The 25,086-nt window shown below is 43.5% G+C and overlaps 2 protein-coding genes across 2 annotated transcripts in view; both read right to left on the reverse strand.

Moving 5' to 3' along the window:
• Window positions 1-5,478, reverse strand: part of LOC311068728 (flavin-containing monooxygenase 5-like) — a 12,597-nt gene extending 7,119 nt beyond the window's left edge. The window contains exon 1 of the mRNA XM_084091354.1: window positions 5,370-5,478. The gene's annotated coding sequence lies outside the window, so the exon portion shown is untranslated. The remainder of the gene's footprint in view (window positions 1-5,369) is intronic.
• A 509-nt stretch (window positions 5,479-5,987) lies between these two features.
• LOC311068729 (flavin-containing monooxygenase 5) lies at window positions 5,988-24,744 on the reverse strand. Its single transcript, XM_084091355.1, has 9 exons — window positions 24,619-24,744; window positions 24,177-24,317; window positions 22,884-23,072; window positions 22,487-22,652; window positions 21,956-22,098; window positions 14,034-14,233; window positions 13,567-13,922; window positions 9,695-9,767; window positions 5,988-9,600 (listed from the first exon to the last, which is right to left on the reverse strand). Exons 2-9 carry the CDS (start codon window positions 24,306-24,308, stop codon window positions 9,210-9,212), a joined length of 1,650 nt encoding a protein of 549 aa, XP_083947481.1. The 5' UTR covers window positions 24,309-24,317; window positions 24,619-24,744; the 3' UTR covers window positions 5,988-9,209.
• Between the last annotated feature and the right edge of the window lie 342 nt (window positions 24,745-25,086).

A 25,086-nucleotide genomic window follows, 5' to 3' on the forward strand; every position in this document is an offset into this window, starting at 1 on the left:
GAACTGTAAGCTCAAATTCAAAAGCTTTTGAAGTCTACTTCATTAAAGCATGTTTACACACACACTTAGGCTACTGTACACTTTAGGCCTACTACACATGATTTTAAAAACAGTACCATTGCAGTTTTTATGTTATGATTTTGTCACAGTGTCTGGTTGTGTTCCCCGTGTATCCACTAGATGTCCTCCTTTTCCCCACGGTGTCATGCACATGAACTTCATCCCCCACAATTCCTGTCTGTGTATTACACCCAGGTGTTAGTAATTGTAATCACCAGCTGTCTCTCGTTTTCCCCTCGTTGTGCATGTATTTAATGCCCTGTTTGTCTTGTGTTCCTTGTGGATCAATGTTGTATGTCACGCCGCTCCAGTTCTCGTGTTTTCCTTGCCTGTTTGTTGTTTTGATATTGCCTGTCTGGATTTTCGACCCCTGCCTGTGTTTGGACCTTGATTTTTGGATTGCCCTGAAAATAAAGCCTCACCACACTGCATTTGGATCCTGTGCCCTTTTCTCTCTGTGCGGTCGTGACAGATTGATCCACCAAGATGAAGGGATCCAGCAGTTTGGTGGTTGAGGCTCCTTCCACCATCACTCAGAAGGAGAGGAGGAGAAGGTTTCAGGAATTGATGGGCTTACGCCAACGGGGTCAAGCTGTAAGTGAATTTTCTAAAACCTTCTTCAGAATGGCACAAGACCTAGGCCACAATGACGCCTCCCTTAAGGATATCCTTAATGGTTGTTTGGATGATCCATTGCCCCAATGGGAAATGAAGGGGCTGGAAATTTTGGATTTTGTGAGGTTCACGATGTATCTCCACCATCGAAGCCAGCGGGATACAACCGCCTCCCCTGCATCATCGCTGCCCAGCTCAAAGAAAGCTTCATCGCTGCCCAGTTCAGAGAAAGCTGCACTGCTGCCCAGCTCAAGAAAAGCTTCATCGCTGCCCAGTTCAGAGAAGGCTTCATCGCTGCCCAGCTCAAGGAAGGCTTCATCGCTGCCCAGCTCAAGGAAGGCTTCATCGCTGCCCAGCTCAAGGAAGGCTTCATCGCTGCCCAGCTCAAGGAAGGCTTCATCGCTGCCCAGCTCAAGGAAGGCTTCATCGCTGCCCAGCTCAAGGAAGGCTTCATCGCTGCCCAGCTCAAGGAAGGCTTCATCGCTGCCCAGCTCAAGGAAGGCTTCATCGCTGCCCAGCTCAAGGAAGGCTTCATCGCTGCTCAGTTCAAAGAAAGCTGCATCGCCGCTGCCCAGCCCGGAGAGTGCATCGCCGCTACCCAGCCCAGAGAGTGCATCGCCGCTGCCCAGCACAGAGTGCGCATCCCCGCTGCCCAGCACAGACACCGCTCAAACCCCAGAGCCCAGCTCAGAGCCGGCACCTCACCGCCGTAAGCGACGGAGGAGGAAGACCCCCAATTCCCCCAATGCCCTGGAAGTCGCTGTTGCAGAGAGGGAGGAAGCTGTCCCTGAGGCCGCTGCTGTTGTGGAGGAGGAAGCTGTCTCTGAAGCAACTGCGGCTGTGGAGGGGGAAGCTGTCTCTGAAGCCACGGCGGCTGTGGAGAGGGAAGCTGTCTCGGAGGTCGTTGCTGCTACCGCGGTGAGGAGGGCCGCCCCGGAGGCCGTCCATGGGCTGCTAGCCCTGCCGGCCCCGCCCACGCTGCTAGCCCTGCCGGCCCCGCCCGCGCTGCTAGTCCTGCCGGATCCAGAGTCGGAGCCAGAGACCTGCCCAGCTGATCCAGAGTCGGAGCCAGAGACCTGCCCAGCTGATCCAGAGTCGGAGCCAGAGACCTGCCCAGCTGATCCAGAGTCGGAGCCAGAGACCTGCCCAGCTGATCCAGAGTCGGAGCCAGAGACCTGCCCAGCTGATCCAGAGTCGGAGCCAGAGACCTGCCCAGCTGATCCAGAGTCGGAGCCAGAGACCTGCCCAGCTGATCCAGAGTCGGAGCCAGAGACCTGCCCAGCTGATCCAGAGTCGGAGCCAGAGACCTGCCCAGCTGATCCAGAGTCGGAGCCAGAGACCTGCCCAGCTGATCCAGAGTCGGAGCCAGAGACCTGCCCAGCTGATCCAGAGTCGGAGCCAGAGACCTGCCCAGCTGATCCAGAGTCGGAGCCAGAGACCTGCCCAGCTGATCCAGAGTCGGAGCCAGAGACCTGCCCAGCTGATCCAGAGTCGGAGCCAGAGACCTGCCCAGCTGATCCAGAGTCGGAGCCAGAGACCTGCCCAGCTGATCCAGAGTCGGAGCCAGAGACCTGCCCAGCTGATCCAGAGTCGGAGCCAGAGACCTGCCCAGCTGATCCAGAGTCGGAGCCAGAGACCTGCCCAGCTGATCCAGAGTCGGAGCCAGAGACCTGCCCAGCTGATCCAGAGTCGGAGCCAGAGACCTGCCCAGCTGATCCAGAGTCGGAGCCAGAGACCTGCCCAGCTGATCCAGAGTCGGAGCCAGAGACCTGCCCAGCTGATCCAGAGTCGGAGCCAGAGACCTGCCCAGCTGATCCAGAGTCGGAGCCAGAGACCTGCCCAGCTGATCCAGAGTCGGAGCCAGTGTCTGTGTCTGTTCCAGTTCCTGAGCCTGTGTCTGTTTCTATGTCTGTTCCTGGGCCGGTGGTGTTTGTTCCTGAACCGGTGGTGCCAGTTCCCGAGCCGGTGGTGTCTGTGTCTGTTCCAGTTCCTGAGCCTGTGTCTGTTTCTATGTCTGTTCCTGGGCCGGTGGTGTTTGTTCCTGAACCGGTGGTGCCAGTTCCCGAGCCGGTGGTGTCTGTTCCAGTGCCTGAGCCGGTGGTGCCAGTTCCAGTGCCCGAGCCAGTTCCAGTGCCCGAGCCGGTGGTGCCAGTTCCTGAGCCGGAGCCGGAGGCGTCTGTTCCTGAGCCCTCAGTGACCGCGACACTGGCCATTATGGCCACAGCCATGTGGTGTGTGTGGGCTACGCACACACTTGGACCGGTGGTGTCTGTTCCTGTGCCGGTGGTGTCTGTTCCTGAACCGGTGGTGCCAGTTCCCGAGCCGGTGGTGCCAGTTCCAGTGCCCGAGCCGGTGGTGCCAGTTCCAGTGCCCGAGCCGGTGGTGTCTGTTCCAGTGCCCGAGCCGGTGGTGTCTGTTCCAGTGCCCGAGCCGGTGGTGCCAGTTCCAGTGTCCGAGCCAGTTCCAGTGCCCAAGCCGGTGGTGCCAGTTCCAGTGCCCGAGCCGGTGGTGCCAGTTCCAGTGCCCGAGCCGGTGGTGCCAGTTCCAGTGCCCGAGCCGGTGGTGCCAGTTCCAGTGCCCGAGCCGGTGATGTCTGTTCCTGAACCGGTGGTGCCAGTTCCCGAGCCGGTGGTGCCAGTTCCAGTGCCCGAGCCGGTGGTGTCTGTTCCAGTGCCTGAGCCGGTGGTGCCAGTTCCAGTGTCCAAGCCAGTTCCAGTGCCCGAGCCGGTGGTGCCAGTTCCAGTGCCCGAGCCGGTGGTGCCAGTTCCAGTGCCCGAGCCGGTGGTGCCAGTTCCAGTGCCCGAGCCGGTGATGTCTGTTCCTGAGCCGGTGCCTGTTCCCTGGCCGCCCGAGGGAGAGTCTCCGCCCTGGCCGCCCGAAGGAGAGTCTCCGCCCTGGCCGCCCGAGGGAGGGTCTCCGCCCTGGCCGCCCGAGGGAAGGTCTCCGCCCTGGCCGCCCGAGGGAAAGTCTCCACCCTGGCCGCCCGAGGGAAAGTCTCCGCCCTGGTCGCCCGAGGGAAGGTCTCCACCCTGGCCGCCCGAGGGAAAGTCTCCGCCGTGGCCGCCCGAGGGTTCTTCACCGCCGTGGCCGCCCGAGGGGTTTTCACCGTCCTGGCCGCCTGAGGAAGAGTCTGCGCCATGGCCGCCAGATGAACTTTTAGCATCGCCCCGGCCACCCGATGGTCCGTTTCCCTTGCCCCGACCGCCTGATGAACTATTTGTTTTCCTCTGTTTCCCCGTTCTACTGTCTATGTTTCCCTGGTCCTCATGGAGTCTGTTGCCCCTTGTGTCTGTTTCCCCGCATGGACCTGGCCCCCCATCCCTCCCCCTGGTCCTCCACCGGGCCACCTCCCTCCTGAGCTTTTGTTTTGTTTCTTGTCCTGTCTTGTAGTGTCTGGGAGCCACTCCGTTGAAGGGGGGTAATGTCACAGTGTCTGGTTGTGTTCCCCGTGTATCCACTAGATGTCCTCCTTTTCCCCACGGTGTCATGCACATGAACTTCATCCCCCACAATTCCTGTCTGTGTATTACACCCAGGTGTTAGTAATTGTAATCACCAGCTGTCTCTCGTTTTCCCCTCGTTGTGCATGTATTTAATGCCCTGTTTGTCTTGTGTTCCTTGTGGATCAATGTTGTATGTCACGCCGCTCCAGTTCTCGTGTTTTCCTTGCCTGTTTGTTGTTTTGATATTGCCTGTCTGGATTTTCGACCCCTGCCTGTGTTTGGACCTTGATTTTTGGATTGCCCTGAAAATAAAGCCTCACCACACTGCATTTGGATCCTGTGCCCTTTTCTCTCTGTGCGGTCGTGACAGATTTTAAATTGGTGTGTGACCTAAGAACGATCTTACATTAAAGGTACATAAAGGTGCTGAGGTCTGACTTTGTGGTGCTCTGAAGTTATTTTAATATTAATATTAATATGTGATGAAGGACTTTGAAAGAAGTTTGACAGATTTCAGATTTCAGTGCTGAATAAGGTTAACACTACCCCGTTTATTTGAAAATGGTTAATATTTGACAAATGTAAAAAAGTAATCAAATCAAATGTAGCCTAATATGTAACATTACTTTAGTAAAATCATTGAAATACTGTAGTTACACTGCTCATTATTATATCTTAAATAAGGAACTTGTAAAGAGTAATTTATGAGCTAACAGAAAAGCTAGTAACTTGTAACTTGTACATTTAACCTATGAACCAGACAGAAGGGCTATCTAGCCATTGGATTTATGATTAGCTGCCTGATCCGTGAAGAACCGTGAATAACAGTCTATGGGAGAAACATCAAGTCGATGCCTTGATAACGTTAGGTTGGATTTAGGATGGATTTTGCAGTTAGCCTACAACAAATTTAACACCCTCGTTTCTATGAAACTGAAAACAATTGAACCAGCAGGAGACTTTGACACAAGACAAAACAGAACAGATGTTTCAAAACCGATCAGATAACGTTACTATGGCTTTGTATGGCAGTAACGTCAGCCAACTAGTTTACGGTTAGACTAGGCTAGCTATCGATAACGTTACACTGACACAACTTAAGTTAATGCTCTGAATTCGCAGCTAATATCAAATTAAAATTAGTCAAATTAAATCAAATTAAAATTTCCAGGTCAACCACAAATAATCCCACTACCTTTTAATATCATCCGATAACTAATTCAATGCCGATTTGTTGCTTTGCCCACTTACCACTTCAAGACCATCTGTAATTGCCAGCTCAACGTGCGAGACGAGTGAGTTGCTTGAACATACACAGCAAAGATTCTAGAGCGCTACGCGATTTGATATACACAGACACCATATTAGGAAAAAGGGGCGGGCTGATGCGGACCGATTTATTACACATCCAGAAGAATACATTTGAGTCGTCATAGGCTCTGGTATATTATGAAGCATAATAGGAATAAAGTTGTGACACGTGCTAGTTAACCCTTTCATAGAGGTCACTACAGTGGACAGCTATTCAAAAAGCATTTTCTTGCATTTGCATGGGTTTTGATGGAATAGTTAAACATCAGCCTCTTCAGTGGTTCATGTGATGTAATGTGTAACTAATTCAACGTTATTGACCAGTCAGCCTTATTTAACTGCTCTGACAATAGTGGTATGCATCTCCGCCTATTTTACATTTATGCAGGGGTAAAGTTTTTGTATGGAGTGACCTCACTGTCTGCTTCACACTAGGTAAGATGGTTCGCCATAAACTTTTTATTGACAAATAATGTTTGGAAATTATGTTCCATACTGCTATTGTATGGAAATTATATTTGGGTTCCCTTTGTAACGAAACAGACACTCAAAACAAGAGAAGAGTAAACAGTTTATTGATGATAAGTGAAAAGCAGCAATTGGAACTGTAGCAGATGAATGATAATGGAGGATAAGGAACCAGAGATGCTGACTGTCCTAGATGATGATGGATGAAGCAGTGGAAGATAAAGCTCACACCATTGTGTTGGGAGAGTGGTGAGTATACACAGGCACAACGAGGGAGACGAAGAAGATGACGAATCTGGAAGACACAGGAGGCTCGGAGACACAAACTGGTGACAAAGATACTTTGACGAAATAGCATTGAAGGTAAGCGATGAAGCTTAGGTAGTCCTACTCATTTACGAGACCAGACAAAGTGCCAGAGTGAAGTGTGTGGTTATAAGTGTTTGTGGTGATGGCGTGCAGGTGCTGGTGATTAATATTCAGGTGATAGCGATCTCAGTGATTGGGTGGTGGTGGAGCCTGGCTGATCCCTGACACCCTGTCAATACGGTTCACTCACATTGCATCAGAGTTTATTCTACGCTTCAGGGGAAAAACCAAAACGGGCGGAGCCGACTATTTAAGTCACGCTCAGAGCCATTTCGAGTCAGAATTTCTCTCCTTCAGCACGAAGATCATCTCCTCGCTGACTCCGAAGACTACAACAACACAGAAGCCTCTACTCGCTGTTGAAGCAAGCCTCTGCAGTGGACCAATGGTGCCTCGCAGCTCACAGCTGACTCACTGCTTCTCCCCTGCTGCTTTCCGTCAAAAAGCAAAAGAGTTGTTCCATTTCTAAAAGAGCAAATTGAGCGATGTTTGCTTTAAAATGTCCCTTGCTTTAAAATGTTGCTCCCCTCGGACGAGCACTCTGAGTGTGTCGGCTGTCTGCCCATGCAGAGGCTGCACTCACAGAGACCAACTGCTTTCACAGCGAGAGTATGAGTCTCGCACTGCTGCGCTCAAGGCCTCGATTTTCTCACTGCCTCTCTTTGCACGCTCTCCCATTCTTCCCCATTAGAGCCGAGATGGAAGAAACAGCAGAGCCAAGGGGTGGAGCAACAGGGCTGCAGCTCAGATCGGCTCAGCGCCTGCGTGGCTCGCTCTCCGTTGACCACCGCCCCTCTTCTGGTGCAAGCTCCAAGGAAGAATCTGACAACTCGATGTCTCTTGCAGCATCTGATACAGTGGAATTGGCGAACTCCTGCGATGACTGTGCCCACCCACAGCTACCTAAATAAAGTGACTCAGCCAGGCCACAGCAGGACTCAGAGCTCATCCGCATCCTTTCAAAACAGTAAGTGAGCTGGGCTTAGACTGGTCGGCTCCTGAAGAGCCCGCCCGCAACCGCCTCGTTGAGTGGAGGTCCATGAAGAACTGACAAAGTCATGGCATTGTCACCTTCAGCGCGCGTCCATTACTCCTCTTCAGCGGCCCTCACTACAGTTGACGGTGTGGAGGGAGAAGTTTACACCAAGCTTCCCTTGTTAGAGGAAGCCGTTGCTGTGCACCTCTGCCCACCCACAGCGCTCGGATGGAAGTCTAAAGCCTCCCACCCGTCCAAGCCATGCAGAACAACATCTGGGCTTGCGGCCAGAGCATACGCTGCAAGTGGCCAGGCTTGCTCCGCCCTCCACACGATGGCGGTCCTCCAAGTTTACCAGGCTAAACTCCTCTGTGACATGGACGAGGGCAGCCCTGACCTGGCAGCCTTCAAAGAGCTCCACAGTGCAACTGACCTCGCCATGAGTGCCACTAAGTCAATGGCCCAGGCAATTGGGCAGGCCATGGCCAATTTGGTGGTCCTCTAGTGCCACCTTTGGCTTAATTTGATGGAGATCTAAGACGCTGACAAGACAGCCCTCCTCAACTCCCATGTTTCTCCCTCAGGCTTATTCGGTTCCGCAGTGGATGGTTTCACTAAACGTTTCACGGCGGCGTAGAAGAAATCACAGACGATGCGCAATTTTCTGCCGAAGCGATCAAGCACATCTGCTGCTTCAAGTCGCCCTGAATCATTGTTGACTCTGCAGCGTGCCAAGTTGGCAAAAGATAGAACCCCAGGTGAAGCAACGCTTCCGTCCAGCACAGCGCTACCCCTTTCCCAGTTGCCAGGGACCAAAGCTGGCACCCAGCCACAGTGCAAATCAAATAAAAAAATTTAAATCATCCCTTATCCGCTCTATGCTACTGTTCTTGAGATTCGCGTTCCAATATACTGTCCTACCATTCGGATTGTCCCTAGCTAACAAATATGATACAAGCATAATTCTGTTCTGCAATTCTGCATAATTCTAAGAATTAATTATGACATGACATAATTGTAATAAAAAAAAATATATATATTATGGCTTATTGCTTAGTAACAATTAACAATGTCGCAAAACATACCTAAAAATGCTATTTCTTTCACTTAAACTATATAAATAATCAGGATAAAAATAAAAGATTATTACATGAATTAAAGTTTGATTGATTACAAAAAGAATCACGAGAACAGCTTTAGATCAGCCATACTACTGGGGTCCTAAGCTGGGACTCATCACTTTGCTGGGACTCATCTCTTCACCACAACGGCATTCAAACTGGGGAGCAACCTCCCCTTGAAAACCTTTCAGAAGTTACTGGGGCTTATGGCAGCAGCCTCCTCAGTAGTCCCTTTAGACCATTTGCACATGTGGCCACAACAACAATGGTTGAAGCCCGCTTCCCACCTTGAGTGTGGCACGAGGGGCGCTTCATTCTCAGGGTGTCCCATGGCTGTTTCAGAGCCCTGGCCCCCTGGAAATCACCCCATCTATATCAGACGGGAGTGGAACAGGGCTCGGTTTCCAGAAGGAAAGTGGTTGTGACAGGTGCCTCCAAGATCGGTTGGGGCGCACTGTGCGACGTCAGGCCTTGGTTCTTTGAGATAATGGGAATGAGCATTGCGTTGCTCGTATAGTTTTATTTTTTTCCTTATTAAAGGGATAGTTCACCCAAAAAATGTTGTCATCATTTACTCACCCTCATATTGTTCCAAAACTGTATAAATGTATTTCTTCTGTTGAACACAAAAGAAGATATTTTGAAGAATTTTGGTAACCAGACAGTTGCCCAATGCCTTCTATAGTATTTTTTTTTTCCTACTATGGAAGTCAATGGCACAGATTAAAGGATTTAAAATATAACGTGTATTATAAATGATAATGAATTCCAAGAATTAGATAAAGGAATAATAAGGCTAAAGTGCAAATTCAAAACAGAGCTACCCAAAAATCAAATATGGGTTTTCTATGGGATACAAGAAACAGATGGGTTTCTCAGGAAGAGTGGGATCTTCTTTTGCATTGCCATAATGGCAAAAATCACTGCAGCCCCTCCTGACAGGCCCAGCCAAAAGAATAAACTGAAGGATGAAGGTTCTGGAATGGGCCGTGTCTTCATGGGTTTGGCCACACGTTCCCATTGGGTAAGAATAGCCTGACGGGCACCTCTCCAATACCCTGGTCCGCTTAGCCGAAACTGGTAGGGAGTACAGGGGCCGAAGAAAACCCTCAGTCCCACAGCAGGGTCCCTCAGGAGCAGCCAGGCAATGTTGGGATGGACGCCCACTTCCTTTGCTATTGTGTCTAGGTAAGGGATATAGTCCACTTGAAGGGCAGCCAGCTTAGGACAGGGGTAACTGTAGAGAGATAGCAGAGAGTTCAAAACAAGCATAGATTAATTGTCAAACCAAAACCTATTTGGAATTACCATCAAGGTAAATACATAATTACCTCTTTAAATTTGCTTTTATGTCCTTCTCAATTATTTTATCCATTTTATCGGCTGGAGGAAGATGATTTAGTCCTTGAAGAACAAAAGGAGAATTCATACATGAAAAAGGACTCATCGTTGTGGGATATCAATCCCATCACAACTGTGTCATCAGCAAACTTCACAATATGATAGCCCAGATATTTAGCCGAGCAGTCATATGTTAATAGTGTGTACAGCAGGGGGCTCAGGACACATCCCTGGGGGGAGCCGGTGTGAAGGATGATACAGTGCTATGCATAAGTTTAGACACCCATGCTAAAGTTGAGTAAAAAGAGGAATAAAAAATCATCTTTTGGAAATTGAACTTAATGCCTTAATTAAAAAAATTAGGAAAAATCCAACCTTTAAGGACACCAATTTTCTTTGTGAATGAATAATGTATCGTAAATAAATAAATGTTCTTCCTTAAAATACAGGGTGCATAAGTCTGGACACCCCTATGTTAAATTCCCATAGAGGCAGGCAGACTTTTATTTTTAAAGGCCAGTTACTTCATGGATCCAGGATACTATGCATCCTGATAAAGTTCCCTTGGCCTTTGGAATTAAAATAGCCCTACATCATCACATAGCCTTCACCATACCTAGAGATTGGCATGGAGTACTTTCCATAAGATCATCTCTCAATGCAAATCAAACCAGCTATTAGACTAACTGAAATAAAACCATGCCAATCTCTAGGTATGGTGAAGGCTATGTGATGATGTGGGGCTATTTTAATTCCAAAGGCCATTTAAAAATAAAAATCTGCCTGCCTCTATGGGAATTTAACATAGGGGTGTCCAGACTTATGCACCCTGTATTTTAAGGAAGAACATTTATTTATTTATGATACATTATTCATTCACAAAGAAAATTGGTGTCCTTAAAGGTTGGATTTTTCCTAATTTTTTTAATTAAGGCATTAAGTTCAATTTCCAAGAGATGATTTTTTATTCCTCTTTTTAGTCAACTTTAGCATGGGTGTCTAAACTTATGCATAGCACTGTACGTCAAGATGAAATGCCATGGACTTTAACAGTCTGTGTGGCCTGTTTGTTAAAAAGTCCAGAACCCAGTAACAAAGTGATGGTTTCAATCAAAGCAGCAGTAGTTTATTGACTAGAGTCTGCGGGACAATTGCAGAGTGGGTGACCGATGAAACTTCATCCGATGCAGATCAGTTCTTCCTGTAAGGGAGTCCACATTAATGTCAAAGGTATCCTTTATGTGGGCCATAACCAGCCGTTCAAAGTAGCCTATTTCATGATTATCGGAGTGAGCCACTGGGCGGTAGTCATTCATGCACATCATGGCTGAGCTTTTGGGCATGGGGATGATAGTAGATGTCTTGAGACACACTGGCACCACAGCCTGGGAAAGTGAGGTGAAACATCTTTCCTGCTGTAGTCGGTGATGCTCTTGATGCCAGTGGTGGACAGTAACAAAGTAAATGTAATTTGTTACTGTACTTAAGTAGCTTTTTGCGTATATGTTTTACTTAAGTATTTCAATTTGGGGAGACATTTACTTTAACTCCACTACATTTCAAAGTCAAATATCTTACTTTTTACTCTACTACATTTTCAAATTCAGTCGTCAATTTTTTTGAAGTAGTTGAAAAGAAGAACGAGTCCTTCATTTTTTGCCTTCTCTGCCTGCCTCGGCCCTGTACAATTTCTTCTTACAATAATTATCCTTCCAATCTAAGGAAACACGTAGAGGTAAGCCATTTTCATTTCACTCATTTTTTTCAATGAGAAATCTAACAGTAGCTTGCAGAAACTGTTTCATTGTGCATTTTAAAATATAGACTGGTTACCATGAACATTGTATACGTCGTCAACTAAGTTAGCTGTTTCACTATTTCATAGTTAATAGTATTTGTATTTGATTTTTTTTTAAAGCTGAGTGCTCTGTGAATATCGTGAGATGGCAATAAATCGATGTTAACATTTTATGTTGGAATATAAATTCTATTTTGACTTGTTTTACATGCAGAGTATTCAATTCACATTTATTTGTATTAGCGTTTTTCACAATACATATAGTTTCAAAGCAGCTTTACAGAACAAAGTATGTGTCTACATTACAATTTAGTGGGATCTGTTATCAAAGACTGTGTCCAAGTTATCTATGTCAGAAATGTACAGTTCTAAGATAATACAAATCATGCTGTTATTAGCTAACATCATGTATTAATTTAAAGAAGAAAACAATGAGCTAATTAAAGTAATTATTACAAGTTGGGAACATAATGATTACATTATAAGAAAATTTTGCATTGGTGCATGTATGATGCTAAAACAGTTGACTGGTGGAGTGGAGTGCTCCTTATTAACAGAGATTGTTATTTTCAAAAGTTCAGCTTCCAAAGACTGTGATCTAACTAAGCCTATGCTGAAAATAATGTCATTTAAATGAATAGATTGGTGTGCCAAAAGTGACATTAGAGTCTTCACGTAGACTGAGTTAAGCAAAAGTCTTGTGACAAAAATTATAATAGGACATTATAGCCTAAAAATTCATAGTACTGGATACTTGAGTACATTTGAAGGCAAATACTTTTGTACTTTTACTCAAGTGAATGTTTAAAGGCAGCACTTCTACTTTTACTTGAGTAATATTTTACCTTGGGTATCTCTACTTTAACTCAAGTACATGGTATGTGTACTTCGTCCACCACTGTTTGATGCCCTTTCACATGCTCCGGGGGTCATTGGTGGAAAATGACCCTGCATTTTCCAAGTATAATTAGCCTTTGCCCTCTTGATTCCAACTTCTAGTTCCCTCCTCGCCACTCTCAGTGCAAGTGCATCTACTTTCCTAAAGGCTAAGTACCCGTGCCTTCAGAATACACAGCACCTCTCCATTCAGCCTGGGTTTCTTATTTGGACAGATGGTTATCTTCCTGGTGGTAGTGACATCATCAATACATTTACTGATGTAGCCACAAATAGATGACGCATATCCGTACAGGTCCACCCCACTGACATCTGTTGCTGCTTAGTATTGTATTAGTATATATATAATGTTCATGTTAACTAATGTTAACAAATGAAACTTTATTGTAAAGTGTTACAGATTTATTATTTTACTCTTGTCCCAGACTTTTATTCGTAAAAATATTACTATAATACATATATAAAACTATTATCTAGAGATTTAAATAAATATTTATTGTGCGGAAATTATGAAAAACATATTTATATAATCATATATAAACTCTGTTGGGGGTAATGCATTACAGGATACTCGAGTTTTACTTGTAACTTGTTACTTTTTTCAAGTAACTAGTAAAGTAACGCATTCATTTTGAATTTACAACAAAATATCTGAGTTATGCAAGTTACATTGTTTCCCCATTTATTGAATGACACCTCTCCTTTCCCATGTTGAGAGAAATCAGGAGTAAGAATGGCAGCACAGCTGAAAGGTTTGTTTGAGCTGCACCCTCTGCAGTACAGGAACCTGCATTTCATTCAGCTTGAAGTTTATTCATTTCACTTTTGGTGTGAAAGGGCTTTTACATTTGCCAAAAATAGAACTTTTAGTTTTTTGTTATTACAGTTTTTTTTCAATTACTAACAAGCATCATATATATAAATATAAATTGTTATTAAAAAATAAACAAGCAAGCCCAGACCAGGTGAGATAAAGTAATGCAAATGTTATGTAATGCAATTAGTTACTCTTTAAAGGGAGTAAAGCAATACTGTAATGCATTACTTTTAAAGAGAAACTTTCCCCCAACACTGTATATAAATATGATTAATGATTATGAATTTAATATTTGCTTCTCCTATAACTGTCAAAATTATTTTTCATGACTTGTCATGTTTGCTCAGTACCTGCGATGACCCTGGTGGCCCAGCGAGCCTGCAGTTCTACAGCTGGCATGATCGGCCCTTTGGTCTGCAGCAGGCCCAGGATGGCCAGTGTTGGACACTCTAGAGATGGAGGAAAGATTCTTCTGTAGAGTTTTAGATCTCCATCAGCACCAGAGTTTAAGGAGGCGGGGAGGAAGGGAAATTTAAAATCATAGCCTGTGCATAAGATCACTGCATCAATCTTCTCTTCAACAGTCCCATCATCAAAGACAACCGTCGAGCCTTGGAACTTCTGCACATTTGGTTTCATCACCAGGTCTCCTACCAGAATGCGACCTGGGAGGTCATCATTGATAATAGTACGCTTGTCAAGGATTCTAGAATCACAAAATATAGGCAAAGGTCATGGTGAATAATGATGTAATTTTTAAACAAACTGTCAGGGCTTTACTTTATTCATCAACGATAACAAAATTTTGTCCCTTCACCTGTGCTCAGGCTGTAGTCCATACAGCTTGTGGTCGAATCTCTGATTGAGGCTTCTCTCGCCAATCCAGTTGAGCAGAGATCTAGGCAGGAGGCAGTAAATCAGATCTCGAACTCGTCTAACCATCGTCATGTCTAGAGGAAGCCCTTTGCTGACCATGCGACTTATGACCCACGCCCCTTTACGGGTACTCAGGAACGTCTAAGTGAGGAATAGGGAGACCGAAGTAGGGTGAGAAAGAAAAACTGAATTAGTGGATAGATCAGAGTGCATTTGAACTTCTCGAAATAACAGATTATTAACTAGAACCAAGAGAGTAATACATATTTAGAATTGGGAGGGTTAAATGTAATGACCGTATAGCCCTTTTCACAGAGTTTAAAGATTGATTAAGCAGGGGTGAAATCTAGAAAGTTTAATGTTCATTACTTACAAATACACTACCATTCAAAATATTTTTAAAAGAAGCTCACCATGGTGATACATTTGTTTCAAGATTCTTTGATGAATAGAAAGTATAACAGCATTTATTTAAATTTTTTTTTTTTTGTAACAACATAAAAGTCTTTATTGTCACTTTTGATCATTTTTTAATTTCTTCCTTAAAAAAAAATCTTACTGACCCCAAACTTTTGAACAGTAGTGTACTATATTTAATGTGTATTTATATAACTGTACTTTGTTATATTACATCTCCAGAATTGTTACATTTAATAAACAATATAAACTTTTAAAGCCAAAAAGCATTACAATTTATTTTATGAGGTATATCTCTTCTACTACGAGAATGAAAGTGATTTTTATTTTTTTTTGGTACTTATTAGCTGATAGCTGTCATATGTTCTCAGTGTTTGTCCCTGAACATTTGTTATGCCGCGTTCCAGGCAACCTGTAACCCGTGTTTTTCCAACTCGTAACTGGGAGTACATCGATTTAGTACGAGTTTACGGGTGGGAAGTCATGGGTTTGACTGCCGTTCCAGTGCACTTTCACGGGTATAAGGTTGGAAAAACACGGGTTACAGGTTGCCTGGAACACGGCATTATACTTCATGTTTCCTGTTCTGTCTGCCATCTTTGTAGTCCTTTTGTAGTTTTTCATGTTGTTTTCCACTTGATTGTGTCCTCCAGGTGTCTTATCTCATTATCTTGTTAAGCTTTTTAGCTCCTGTGTACATATAGGTGTTCATGCCATGTCGTAGTTCCCTTAATTAAACATTTCAACTTGTGAAAAGCGTTCAAGTCCTCATAGAGCTCATAATTACTTGTAAGCTGGGAATTTTCTGAGAGCTCCTTCTTGTACAATGTGACCTCTGTACCACCTGATTGCTGCAGATTCATTTAGGCATTAACAGTGTTACCATAAAAATGCATAATTCCTATAGTCTGAGGATTTGAACAGCTATGAGTAGTATGTCACATTTTGTCATCTCGAAATTACGGCATGGCCTGAACACACCAAATAGCCCTTGTGTTTCTCTTGGTGCTTTGTCAGTTGTTGATTGTAATGGTTTCCTGTTTGCTCGTGTTCATTCCTTTGTTTCACTGTGTTCCAGGTAATAAAAATAATAATAATCTTTTAATAAAACCCCCTGCAGTTAGATCCTGGCCACTGCCTGCCTTCTCTTGCTCCCACACATTAAAATAAATAATTGGCTGAATGAATTAGTCAGTAGGCCTAGTCTTATTTTAATATTAAAGGTCCCGTTCTTCGTGATCCCATGTTTCAAATTTTAGTTAGTGTGTAATGTTGTTGTTAGAGTATAAATAATATCTGTAAAATTATAAAGCTCAAAGTTCAATGCCAAGCGAGATATTTTATTTAACAGAAGTCGCCTACATCGAATGGCCCGTTTGGACTACATCCCTCTACTTCCTTCTTTAATGACGTCAGTAGAACAGTTTTTTGACTAACCTCCGCCCACAGGAATGCTCCCTCAACTCTACCGAAATTCGTTTATGTACTTGCGCACTTCTTATAACTTACTGTGTTTACTCAGCTCTTATGGTGATTTTCTGAAGTAAAACTGATGCTTCATCTTTTGTGTGATGTACAATAAACTGTATTAAACTCATCAGTATTATGTTAAACAGCAGACTTGTAGGCTATTAATAAATAATGGATACATACAAGCAGATGACAAATACGTTATAATAACCGTAATTAAACTACTAAACTATACCTGTTCCATCTCTATACAGCACTCTGACTCTGTAGGCATTATTGTCCGACTCGAAATGAACACCGTTACTGAGAACACCGTTACAAAAGCTACGCCTGTCAAGCTTTTGCGCCTGGCACGTCTATTACAGTATGTATGCACTGGTTTCAGACATTCCTAAGGAGATAATTAGTCATTTTTGGCAAACAGGTGAAAATATGAGAGTGCAATACTGCAGTATGCATTCGAGGGCTATATCCACGACATAATATGCAAACGATTAGAGAATAATTTTATCAAAATTGTCCCAGCGCAAGCAGCAACCGCCTCATATGCTGACCATTCAAATGGGAAACACACAAATTTGAGGAACAGCTTTGTGCATGCCCAGCAGGGTAAGTGAAATTTGAAAATATTCTAAAATTTATAAAACAAACAGCTTATCCATATGTATAGATAGGTTTCCGATGACGTCACATTTCTCCCGCAACTCCTTACGGCGCCATCTTGTGTGTCAAGTGGGTCAAGCGTTTGTGTTACGGAGCATGATAATACCCTGAATCGGCATTATTCTGAACATAAAAATCATACGATTATTCTCCGTTTGGCTTGAGTTAATGTTCAGTGCTGCTCTTGTGAACATTTAGAGGTTTTGTGCTCTGGAGATGTGACACTTTATCTAATCATTTCCAAGATGGGCTAGCTAAATGCGCTAGCTAGCTATAGATAGATTTCCGATGACGTCACATTTCTCCCGCAACTCCTTACGGCGCCATCTTGTGTGTCAAGTGGGTCAAGCGTTTGTGTTATGGAGCATGATAATATCCTGAATCGGCATTATTCTGAACATAAAAATCATACGATTATTCTCCGTTTGGCTGGAGTTAATATTCAGTGCTGCTCTTGTGAACATTTAGAGGTTTTGTGCTCTGGAGATGTGACACTTTATCTAATCATTTCCAAGATGGGCTAGCTAAATGCGCTAGCTCTCATCGGCTGTCAAATCGCTGTACCCAGGCGGCTACTATGACACAGCCCTTGAGAGGTGTTGGCTGGGCAGAAGCACACTCTGACGATTGTCCACCTTCATCACTTTCTCTGTGGCCACATCAGCTGGTCGAGCCAGAGGCAGAGGCTACACCTGGAGCACATCGCTCCGTGCCTCTGCTCTCCATCTCTCTCCTAAGTTACACTAAATTAGTTCGGAGCGTTGTGTTGTTGTTTTTTTTACCCAGATGGTGTTGTCTTGACACCGAGTCTAAATGTACCATATAATAAGGGCTGTGCAGATATCAGCCGCCTGGCTACAGCGATGTGAACCGTCAATGCAGGGCTCCAGACTAACATTTCCACGAGGGAGAGAGAGCAAGACAGCGCTTAGTTTGGAGACGGTGAAGTCTTGTGTACATGTTCGCCTGGCTCCGAAGAGAGAGAGAGAGAGAGAGAGAGAGAGAGAGAGAGAGAGAGAGAGAGAGTGCGCGTGCGCGCGCGCGACCGGCTCTCTGTCTATCTGCTCGTTCTTTCAGTTAAACATGCACCCAGTTCATCTACATTACTCACCGATCAAATAAGACTTTGGCGGGACAAAAATTCACTTTGGCGGGCGCTAAAACAAGTTCAATGCAGGAGAATTCATGCGTGAATTTAAGTGTAGTGTATGACCATGCACTCGCACAAATGCGACCACTCAATTTCACATCATATCTTGCCTTGCAAACATCGTCTAATGTGTCCCTGTAAATAACCTTAACCTTGTCGCCAGGTTTGGAGGAATTTGTCATCGTTATCTCACACAAAAGAGTCAAAAATACTTTATATTAACTGGCTTTCTATTAATGCAGCACAGTGAATGAGCCGTGTCTCCCAGTGGCTTACTGACAGCTTTGACACACAACATGGCGGCGCGCCGCAGAGGATAATGGGTAATTCGAGAAACGGAAACCCATCTATAATCGGCTGTCAAATCGCTGTACCCAGGCGGCTACTATCGACACAGCCCTTGAGAGGTGTTGGCTGGGCAGAAGCACACTCTGACGATTGTCCACCTTCATCACTTTCTCTGTGGCCACATCAGCTGGTCGAGCACATCGCTCCGTGCCTCTGCTCTCCATCTCTCTCCTAAGTTACACTAAATTAGCTCGGAGCGTTGTGTTGTTGTTGTTGTTGTTGTTTTACCCAGATGGTGTTGTCTTGACACTGAGTCTAAATGTACCATATAATAAGGGCTGTGCAGATATCAGCCGCCTGGCTACAGCGATGTGAACCGTCAATGCAGGGCTCCAGACTAACATTTCCACGAGGGAGAGAGAGCAAGACAGCGCTTAGTTTGGAGACGGTGAAGTCTTGTGTACATGTTCGCCTGGCTCCGAAGAGAGAGAGAGAGAGAGAGAGAGAGAGAGAGAGAGAGAGAGAGAGAGAGAGAGTGCGCGTGCGCGCGCGCGACCGGCTCTCTGTCTATCTGCTCGTTCTTTCAGTTAAACATGCACCCAGTTCATCTACATTACTCACCGATCAAATAAGACTTTGGCGGGACAAAAATTCACTTTGGCGGGCGCTAAAACAAGTTCAATGCAGGAGAATTCATGCGTGAATTTAAGTGTAGTGTATGACCATGCACTCGCACAAATGCGACCACTCAATTTCACATCATATCTTGCCTTGCAAACATCGTCTAATGTGTCCCTGTAAATAACCTTAACCTTGTCGCCAGGTTTGGAGGAATTTGTCATCGTTATCTCACACAAAAGAGTCAAAAATACTTTATATTAACTGGCTTTCTATTAATGCAGCACAGTGAATGAGCCGTGTCTCCCAGTGGCTTACTGACAGCTTTGACACACAACATGGCGGCGCGCCGCAGAGGATAATGGGTAATTCGAGAAACGGAAACCCATCTATAATCGGCTGTCAAATCGCTGTACCCAGGCGGCTACTATCGACACAGCCCTTGAGAGGTGTTGGCTGGGCAGAAGCACACTCTGACGATTGTCCACCTTCATCACTTTCTCTGTGGCCACATCAGCTGGTCGAGCACATCGCTCCGTGCCTCTGCTCTCCATCTCTCTCCTAAGTTACACTAAATTAGCTCGGAGCGTTGTGTTGTTGTTGTTGTTGTTGTTTTACCCAGATGGTGTTGTCTTGACACTGAGTCTAAATGTACCATATAATAAGGGCTGTGCAGATATCAGCCGCCTGGCTACAGCGATGTGAACCGTCAATGCAGGGCTCCAGACTAACATTTCCACGAGGGAGAGAGAGCAAGACAGCGCTTAGTTTGGAGACGGTGAAGTCTTGTTTACATGTTCGCCTGGCTCCGAAGAGAGAGAGAGAGAGAGAGAGAGAGAGAGAGTGCGCGCGCGCGACCGGCTCTGCTCGTTCTTTCAGTTAAACATGCACCCAGTTCATCTACATTACTCACCGATCAAATAAGACTTTGGCGGGACAAAAATTCACTTTGGCGGGCGCTAAAACAAGTTCAATGCAGGAGAATTCATGCGTGAATTTAACTGAGTAGTGTATGACCATGCACTCGCACAAATGCGACCACATAAAATTTTAACTCGGACATTCTAACAAAATAATTGTATGCTTCCAGAGACTTTCTTCTTCTTAATTTGTCATCGTTATCTCAACACAAAAGAGTCAAAAATACTTTATATTAACTGGCTTTCTATTAATGCAGCACAGTGAATGAGCCGTGTCTCCCAGTGGCTTACTGACAGCTTTGACACACAACATGGCGGCGCGCCGCAGAGGATAATGGGTAATTCGAGAAACGGAAACCCATCTATTGTGGAATAAACACAAGACATTAGCCTGACCACTTTGCAATGATACCATTCTCCCGCTTATATTTTTAGCGCGCCAGGCTAACGTTACTGCTCACACGTCGAGTTAGTACTGTTATGAACTGATTAAGTTTGCATACCAACCTTTTCCTTGGAGATCTCCGGCAAGCCCCGTGATGTTCCCTCCTTTTACTAACTACCTTTTACTTTTACTAGAACTAACGGGAGAGTCGCGATCGGATTGGGGTAACGGTTTGGCCGTCGATTAACAAAATGTTGAAATATATTTTTAGGTAACGTTAAGTTATGTCAGTGAGCCTCCGTCTTGCCTTTAATCACACTGCTTGATCCACGAGCTTGACAATAACTTTATTCTAGAGCTGCTATAAAGCCAAAACACTTTACTTTTAATTTCCTATTATCAATGTAAAGCTGCTTTGGAACAATCTACATTGTTAAAAGCGCTATATAAATGAAGATGACGCCTGGCATTTCTCCCCTTGGGTTTTAGGTTTCGGGAAGGGAACAAAATCCACCACCCCGTCCAAACTTTTAGGATACCGGGTATCAGATTTGCACAATCCATACGCACGACGCTTCGGCATGTTTCCCTCCCTCGAAAGCTTGCCAGACCTCCCGCGCCTAGTTACGGTTGCTAAGCCACGATTGGCCTGTGGCGGTTTTCGGGCGTGGCTTAGCGAAGGGTCAATAGACCAACGCTACTTTTGCGTCATCGAAGGGTAACGCCCCTTTTTGGGGGAAGACAAACGGATTCCCCTGAGAACAGAACTCGCTCGCTCTAGACCTGCAAAGTTTCTTGATAGCAAAAATCGCACAAACATACACTCTCTTTGGACTATTCAGACATCTACCACTATCTCGTGGAATCACCAAGTAAGCAGCCTATGTCTATATGTGTCCCGAGAGACTGAGCGCGAGCTCATGAAGCTCCGCCCCCTGGGTCGTCCAGCAGCAGCTTATTTGCATTTAAAGGGCACACAAAACAGCGCGTTTTTCTGAGCCCCAAAAAATGACAATTTAAACTGTAAAAAATGATCTGTTGGGTATTTTGAGCTGAAACTTCACATACACACTCTGGGGACATCAGAGACTTATTTTACATCTTGTGAAAATGGGCATAATACGGGACCTTTAATATACTGTATGTTACAGTTTTTTTTTTGTTTTTTTTTAATCGCTAGAAGGTATTTCTCAATACTTACACTTTTTCAAAACTCTACACACAGCTGTCATAACCAACTTTCAACTATACAGCAGTTAATTTCACACTCAAAATGCACAACTACCAAAACACTTCATACATGTTATGAAATATCAGTTGTGTTGGTGGTTAGTTTCATTTTCACAGACTTTTAGTTTGTATTCATCAGTCACATGTGTTCCTTTATTTGAGTTTCCCCACCACTGATCAGTTTCAATGGACACTAATCTTCATCACAGCTGTTCGTAATTTAGTTAATCACCATGTGTATTTAAGTTACTCACCTTCACTCTGTGTTTGTCCTGTCTCGTTTGAGTTAGTGAATGTGTTGCTACGACCTTCTGTTTTTTGGCCTGTTGGATTATTATTAAACCCTGCATTTGAACTTTATCTTGATCTTCATCTGTCTGTCTGCAACCTTAAGAACACGTCTCAAATCAACTCATTCTTACATAACACTATCAGGGGTTGTCACCCAACAAACTCACTTTTTCACTCATAAAACAATGACATAAAAACACTAACATTATACAATGTTTGCTTTTGTAAAGCTTCTTTAAATTTTTTTTTCTTTTCCTTTTGCTGTCAGAACATTGCAATAATATTATTTAATGTGAAATACAGTCAGTTGGGTCATAAAAAGAACACATATTACTCAGTCACTAATTTGTCTATTGGTGGGATGCGCCTGATTTTGACCCTTCTGAGAATCTAAAACTAGAGAAATTATCTGTAAAAAATATATTAGACACCTTCTCACACACTCGGCTAAGCTCCACGGCAATGTCTCCACCAGAATTCCCAATCCCAACGATCACAACTCTCTTCCCAAAGTAAGGATCAGGGTCCTTATATTCCCAACTGTGAATTACTGTCCCAGGGAATGTATCAATACCTGTAGTAGACAAAATTACAGTAAATGTTATACTGTTACAATTTATTTTGATGAAGTAACTTTGCAACTACAGTACTTGCAAAGTTACTTATAGTTAGTAGAATGTCTGTTGGGGGACCATCAAAATATTAGCAGATAAGTACCTAACATAAGCATCAGCAGATATTAGACAGTGTACTAATACTCTAATGACTGGTAGTTGACATGTAGGTGCAAAGTTACTTAGTTAGTAGAATGTCTAAAGTGGACCATTGAAATAAAGTGTTACCCAATATACTGATGCTTCTATATACATATTAGAGCCATACCGGGAATTAGTATTACACATAGTTCTGAATGCTGCATAGTAAAGCCAATTTAACAATCTGTTATCTTATGATCATATCACCTGGGAAGTGTGTGAGGGGTTTGATGGGTTGTGTGTAGTGTCCTGCACACACAAGCACCCCGTCAAACACATGTTTCTCCTCTTGTCCGTCTTTGTCTGCGGTCACTACCTCCCACTGACCTGAGTCAGAAAAATCAGGCCTCTGCCTCACACTGCGAACTGTGGTCTGAAATACACCAAACCACGTAGAGCTTAAACGCTACATTTCATCTTTATAAAAGGAATAATTCTTATAAACAAACTCATACACACACTTGTAATAATGTGAGAAGTAAGATGTGTTCCTAGAACGTTGTTGTCAAACAAACACTCCTATATGTCTTATATGACCAATATGGATGGAAAAATATATTTCTTGGATAACTCTCAGTGGATGTGATGTCATTGTGTTAAATACCTGGAAGTGAATGTGCTTGAGCAGATTGAAGTGCTCAGCATAGAGTTTGAAGTACTGCACGATCAGAGAGTTGTGCATGTAGTTTGGGTAATGATCCGGCATAGGGAAATCACTATAGCACATCATCTCTTTAGAGGTGTTCACTGTGAGAGAACGATAAATGCTGCAACGTTCTGCCTCAGGTTTTTCCTGTGAATGAACAGAGGGACACGGTCAATGACTTTAACAGATTGATTAGAACAGATTTTTTTTTAAATAAAAAACAACAAAAACAAAACACTAGCAGCTTTGACATTTTTGATTAAAGCTGAAGTGTGTAATATAGTTTAATGTAAAAATACTGCCTCCTATCCCATCTTATCCCATAACTTTATTTTTGCCCCCAAAAGTGTAAACAAAACTGACTCATCCAATATTGTGAGTTTGGGGCGGGGCTATCTGTTTGTTGACCAATGGCAGTGTTTGGGAAATCTGTTAAAAACATACTATTAATAATAATAATAAAAATAATAAGAATAACAATATTAAATTAATAAAATGCAAGTCAAACAGGTCGGAGCATAACAATATTTAGAAAAACATCAACAAATCTAAAACTTCAACAAAAATGACAATGAAAATGAATTAAAATGGTGCAACAATAACAATGAATATATTAATTATTGAATAGGCACTTCCGTTCCAAAGTTTGGGTTAAGTCAGACTTTTTTTTTTAAAAGAAATTATTACTTTTCTTCATCAAGGATGCATTAAATTGATTAAAGTGACAGTAAAGTCATTTATAATGTCACAAAAATTATACTTCAAATAAATACTGTTCTTTTGAACTGTCTATTCATCAAAGAATCCTGAAACAATGCATCACAGTTTCGACAAAAATATTAAGCAGTACAACAACAAAGGAATACAATTTTAAAATATATTCAAATAGAAAACAATTGTAAAAAATATTTCATAATATTACTATTTTTATTGTATTTTTGATCAAATAAATGCAGCCTTGGTGAGCATGAGAGACTTCTTTCAAAAACTTTACTGAATGACCCCAAACTTTTGAATGGTAGTGTATTAAACAATATTGTTTTAATTATTAAGGCATGAGCTAATCAGTGGCACCTGATCTTGTATTATTTAGATTATAGTGTGCTAAAATCATTATTGTCAATTATCATTACATCAGTCATTGTTTTTCCGTGTGGTACCGCAGATGGCACAGAAAGGACACACTTCACCTTTATTGTTAAGCTATTTAAATTTCAGACATTAAATGTTTAAAATAGAGTTTATTTCAACCTTAAACCTCCAGAGTCCTCCAATGTCATCACTGCTCTCAAAACACACTGGCTCCAGCCCTTCATCCAGACAGCATTTGATGGAGGTCAGCCCAGAGCTTCCTGCTCCAATCACAGCAACACGCTTAGCCATGCTGTCAGTCTGCATGGAAAGATGAATTATTACTTGAAAAAATAAATAAGCAAAAAGCACATGGTCATGTAAAAATGCACAGTTATTAAAAAGGACACGCGATTACACTATAGTGTCTATATGTCATTTGTGATATGCATATTTAATAAGGTATTCCAGGAATCATTACAAATGTTTGGCATGGATGTGCTGCATTCATTGGTTAATCATTAAGAAAAAGATCACATGCCAGCAGATGATGACACAAAGACAGACACCAGTCTAAACATATGCTGTAAGTTTGACAATTATGACACAAAATAAATCTTACCTTTTAACTGAAGATGGTCTCAAGCCCTTAGAGTTAAAAAAATGCCACAACAATGTTTTTCTGTTCCTAATAGTTAGAGCAGCTTTGCCTGCAACCGTGTCATTGAAATCAGCCTGTTATGTAACCAATTGAGCGTATCTCAAGTCTCAAATAAGAGGGTGGTCTCAGCTGGCACCAGTTTAAGGTGGATCAAACTGGAATGAATAATTAAGGGGGAAAAAAACCCTCAACAACAACGTAGGCTATGGTGTTGAGGACTATCAAGAATGTTCGGTCATTCACTCATTTCTCATTATCACAGACGTGCAAGTCCTTATCTTTTGGGTGTTGTCATAAATCTTATCATAAAACAAAAGATGAGTTCAATGGTTTTCGCAATAGTCTAAAGCTTAATAAAACTAATGTAAGGCTGAAAGCTTACGCTGCTATTTTGAACCAATAATCGGAACAAAAGGCTGTTGAAGGATG

Source organism: Abramis brama (assembly GCF_963993115.1).
Source record: "Abramis brama genome assembly, chromosome: 18".
Lineage (NCBI taxonomy): Eukaryota > Metazoa > Chordata > Actinopteri > Cypriniformes > Leuciscidae > Abramis > Abramis brama.

What these genes read in the sequence shown, in the direction of transcription:
- LOC311068729 (XM_084091355.1), bottom strand. Translation starts at nt 24,308, where the DNA reads ATGGCTAAGCGTGTTGCTGTGATTGGAGCAGGAAGCTCTGGGCTGACC. An exon ending in GGCCACCAGGGTCATCGCAG is followed by an intron (nt 9,768 to 13,566) that starts GTACTGAGCAAA and finishes TTGTTCTTCAAG; the next exon opens with GACTAAATCATCTTCCTCCA. An exon ending in ATAAAAGCAAATTTAAAGAG is followed by an intron (nt 9,601 to 9,694) that starts GTAATTATGTAT and finishes ATCTCTCTACAG; the next exon opens with TTACCCCTGTCCTAAGCTGG.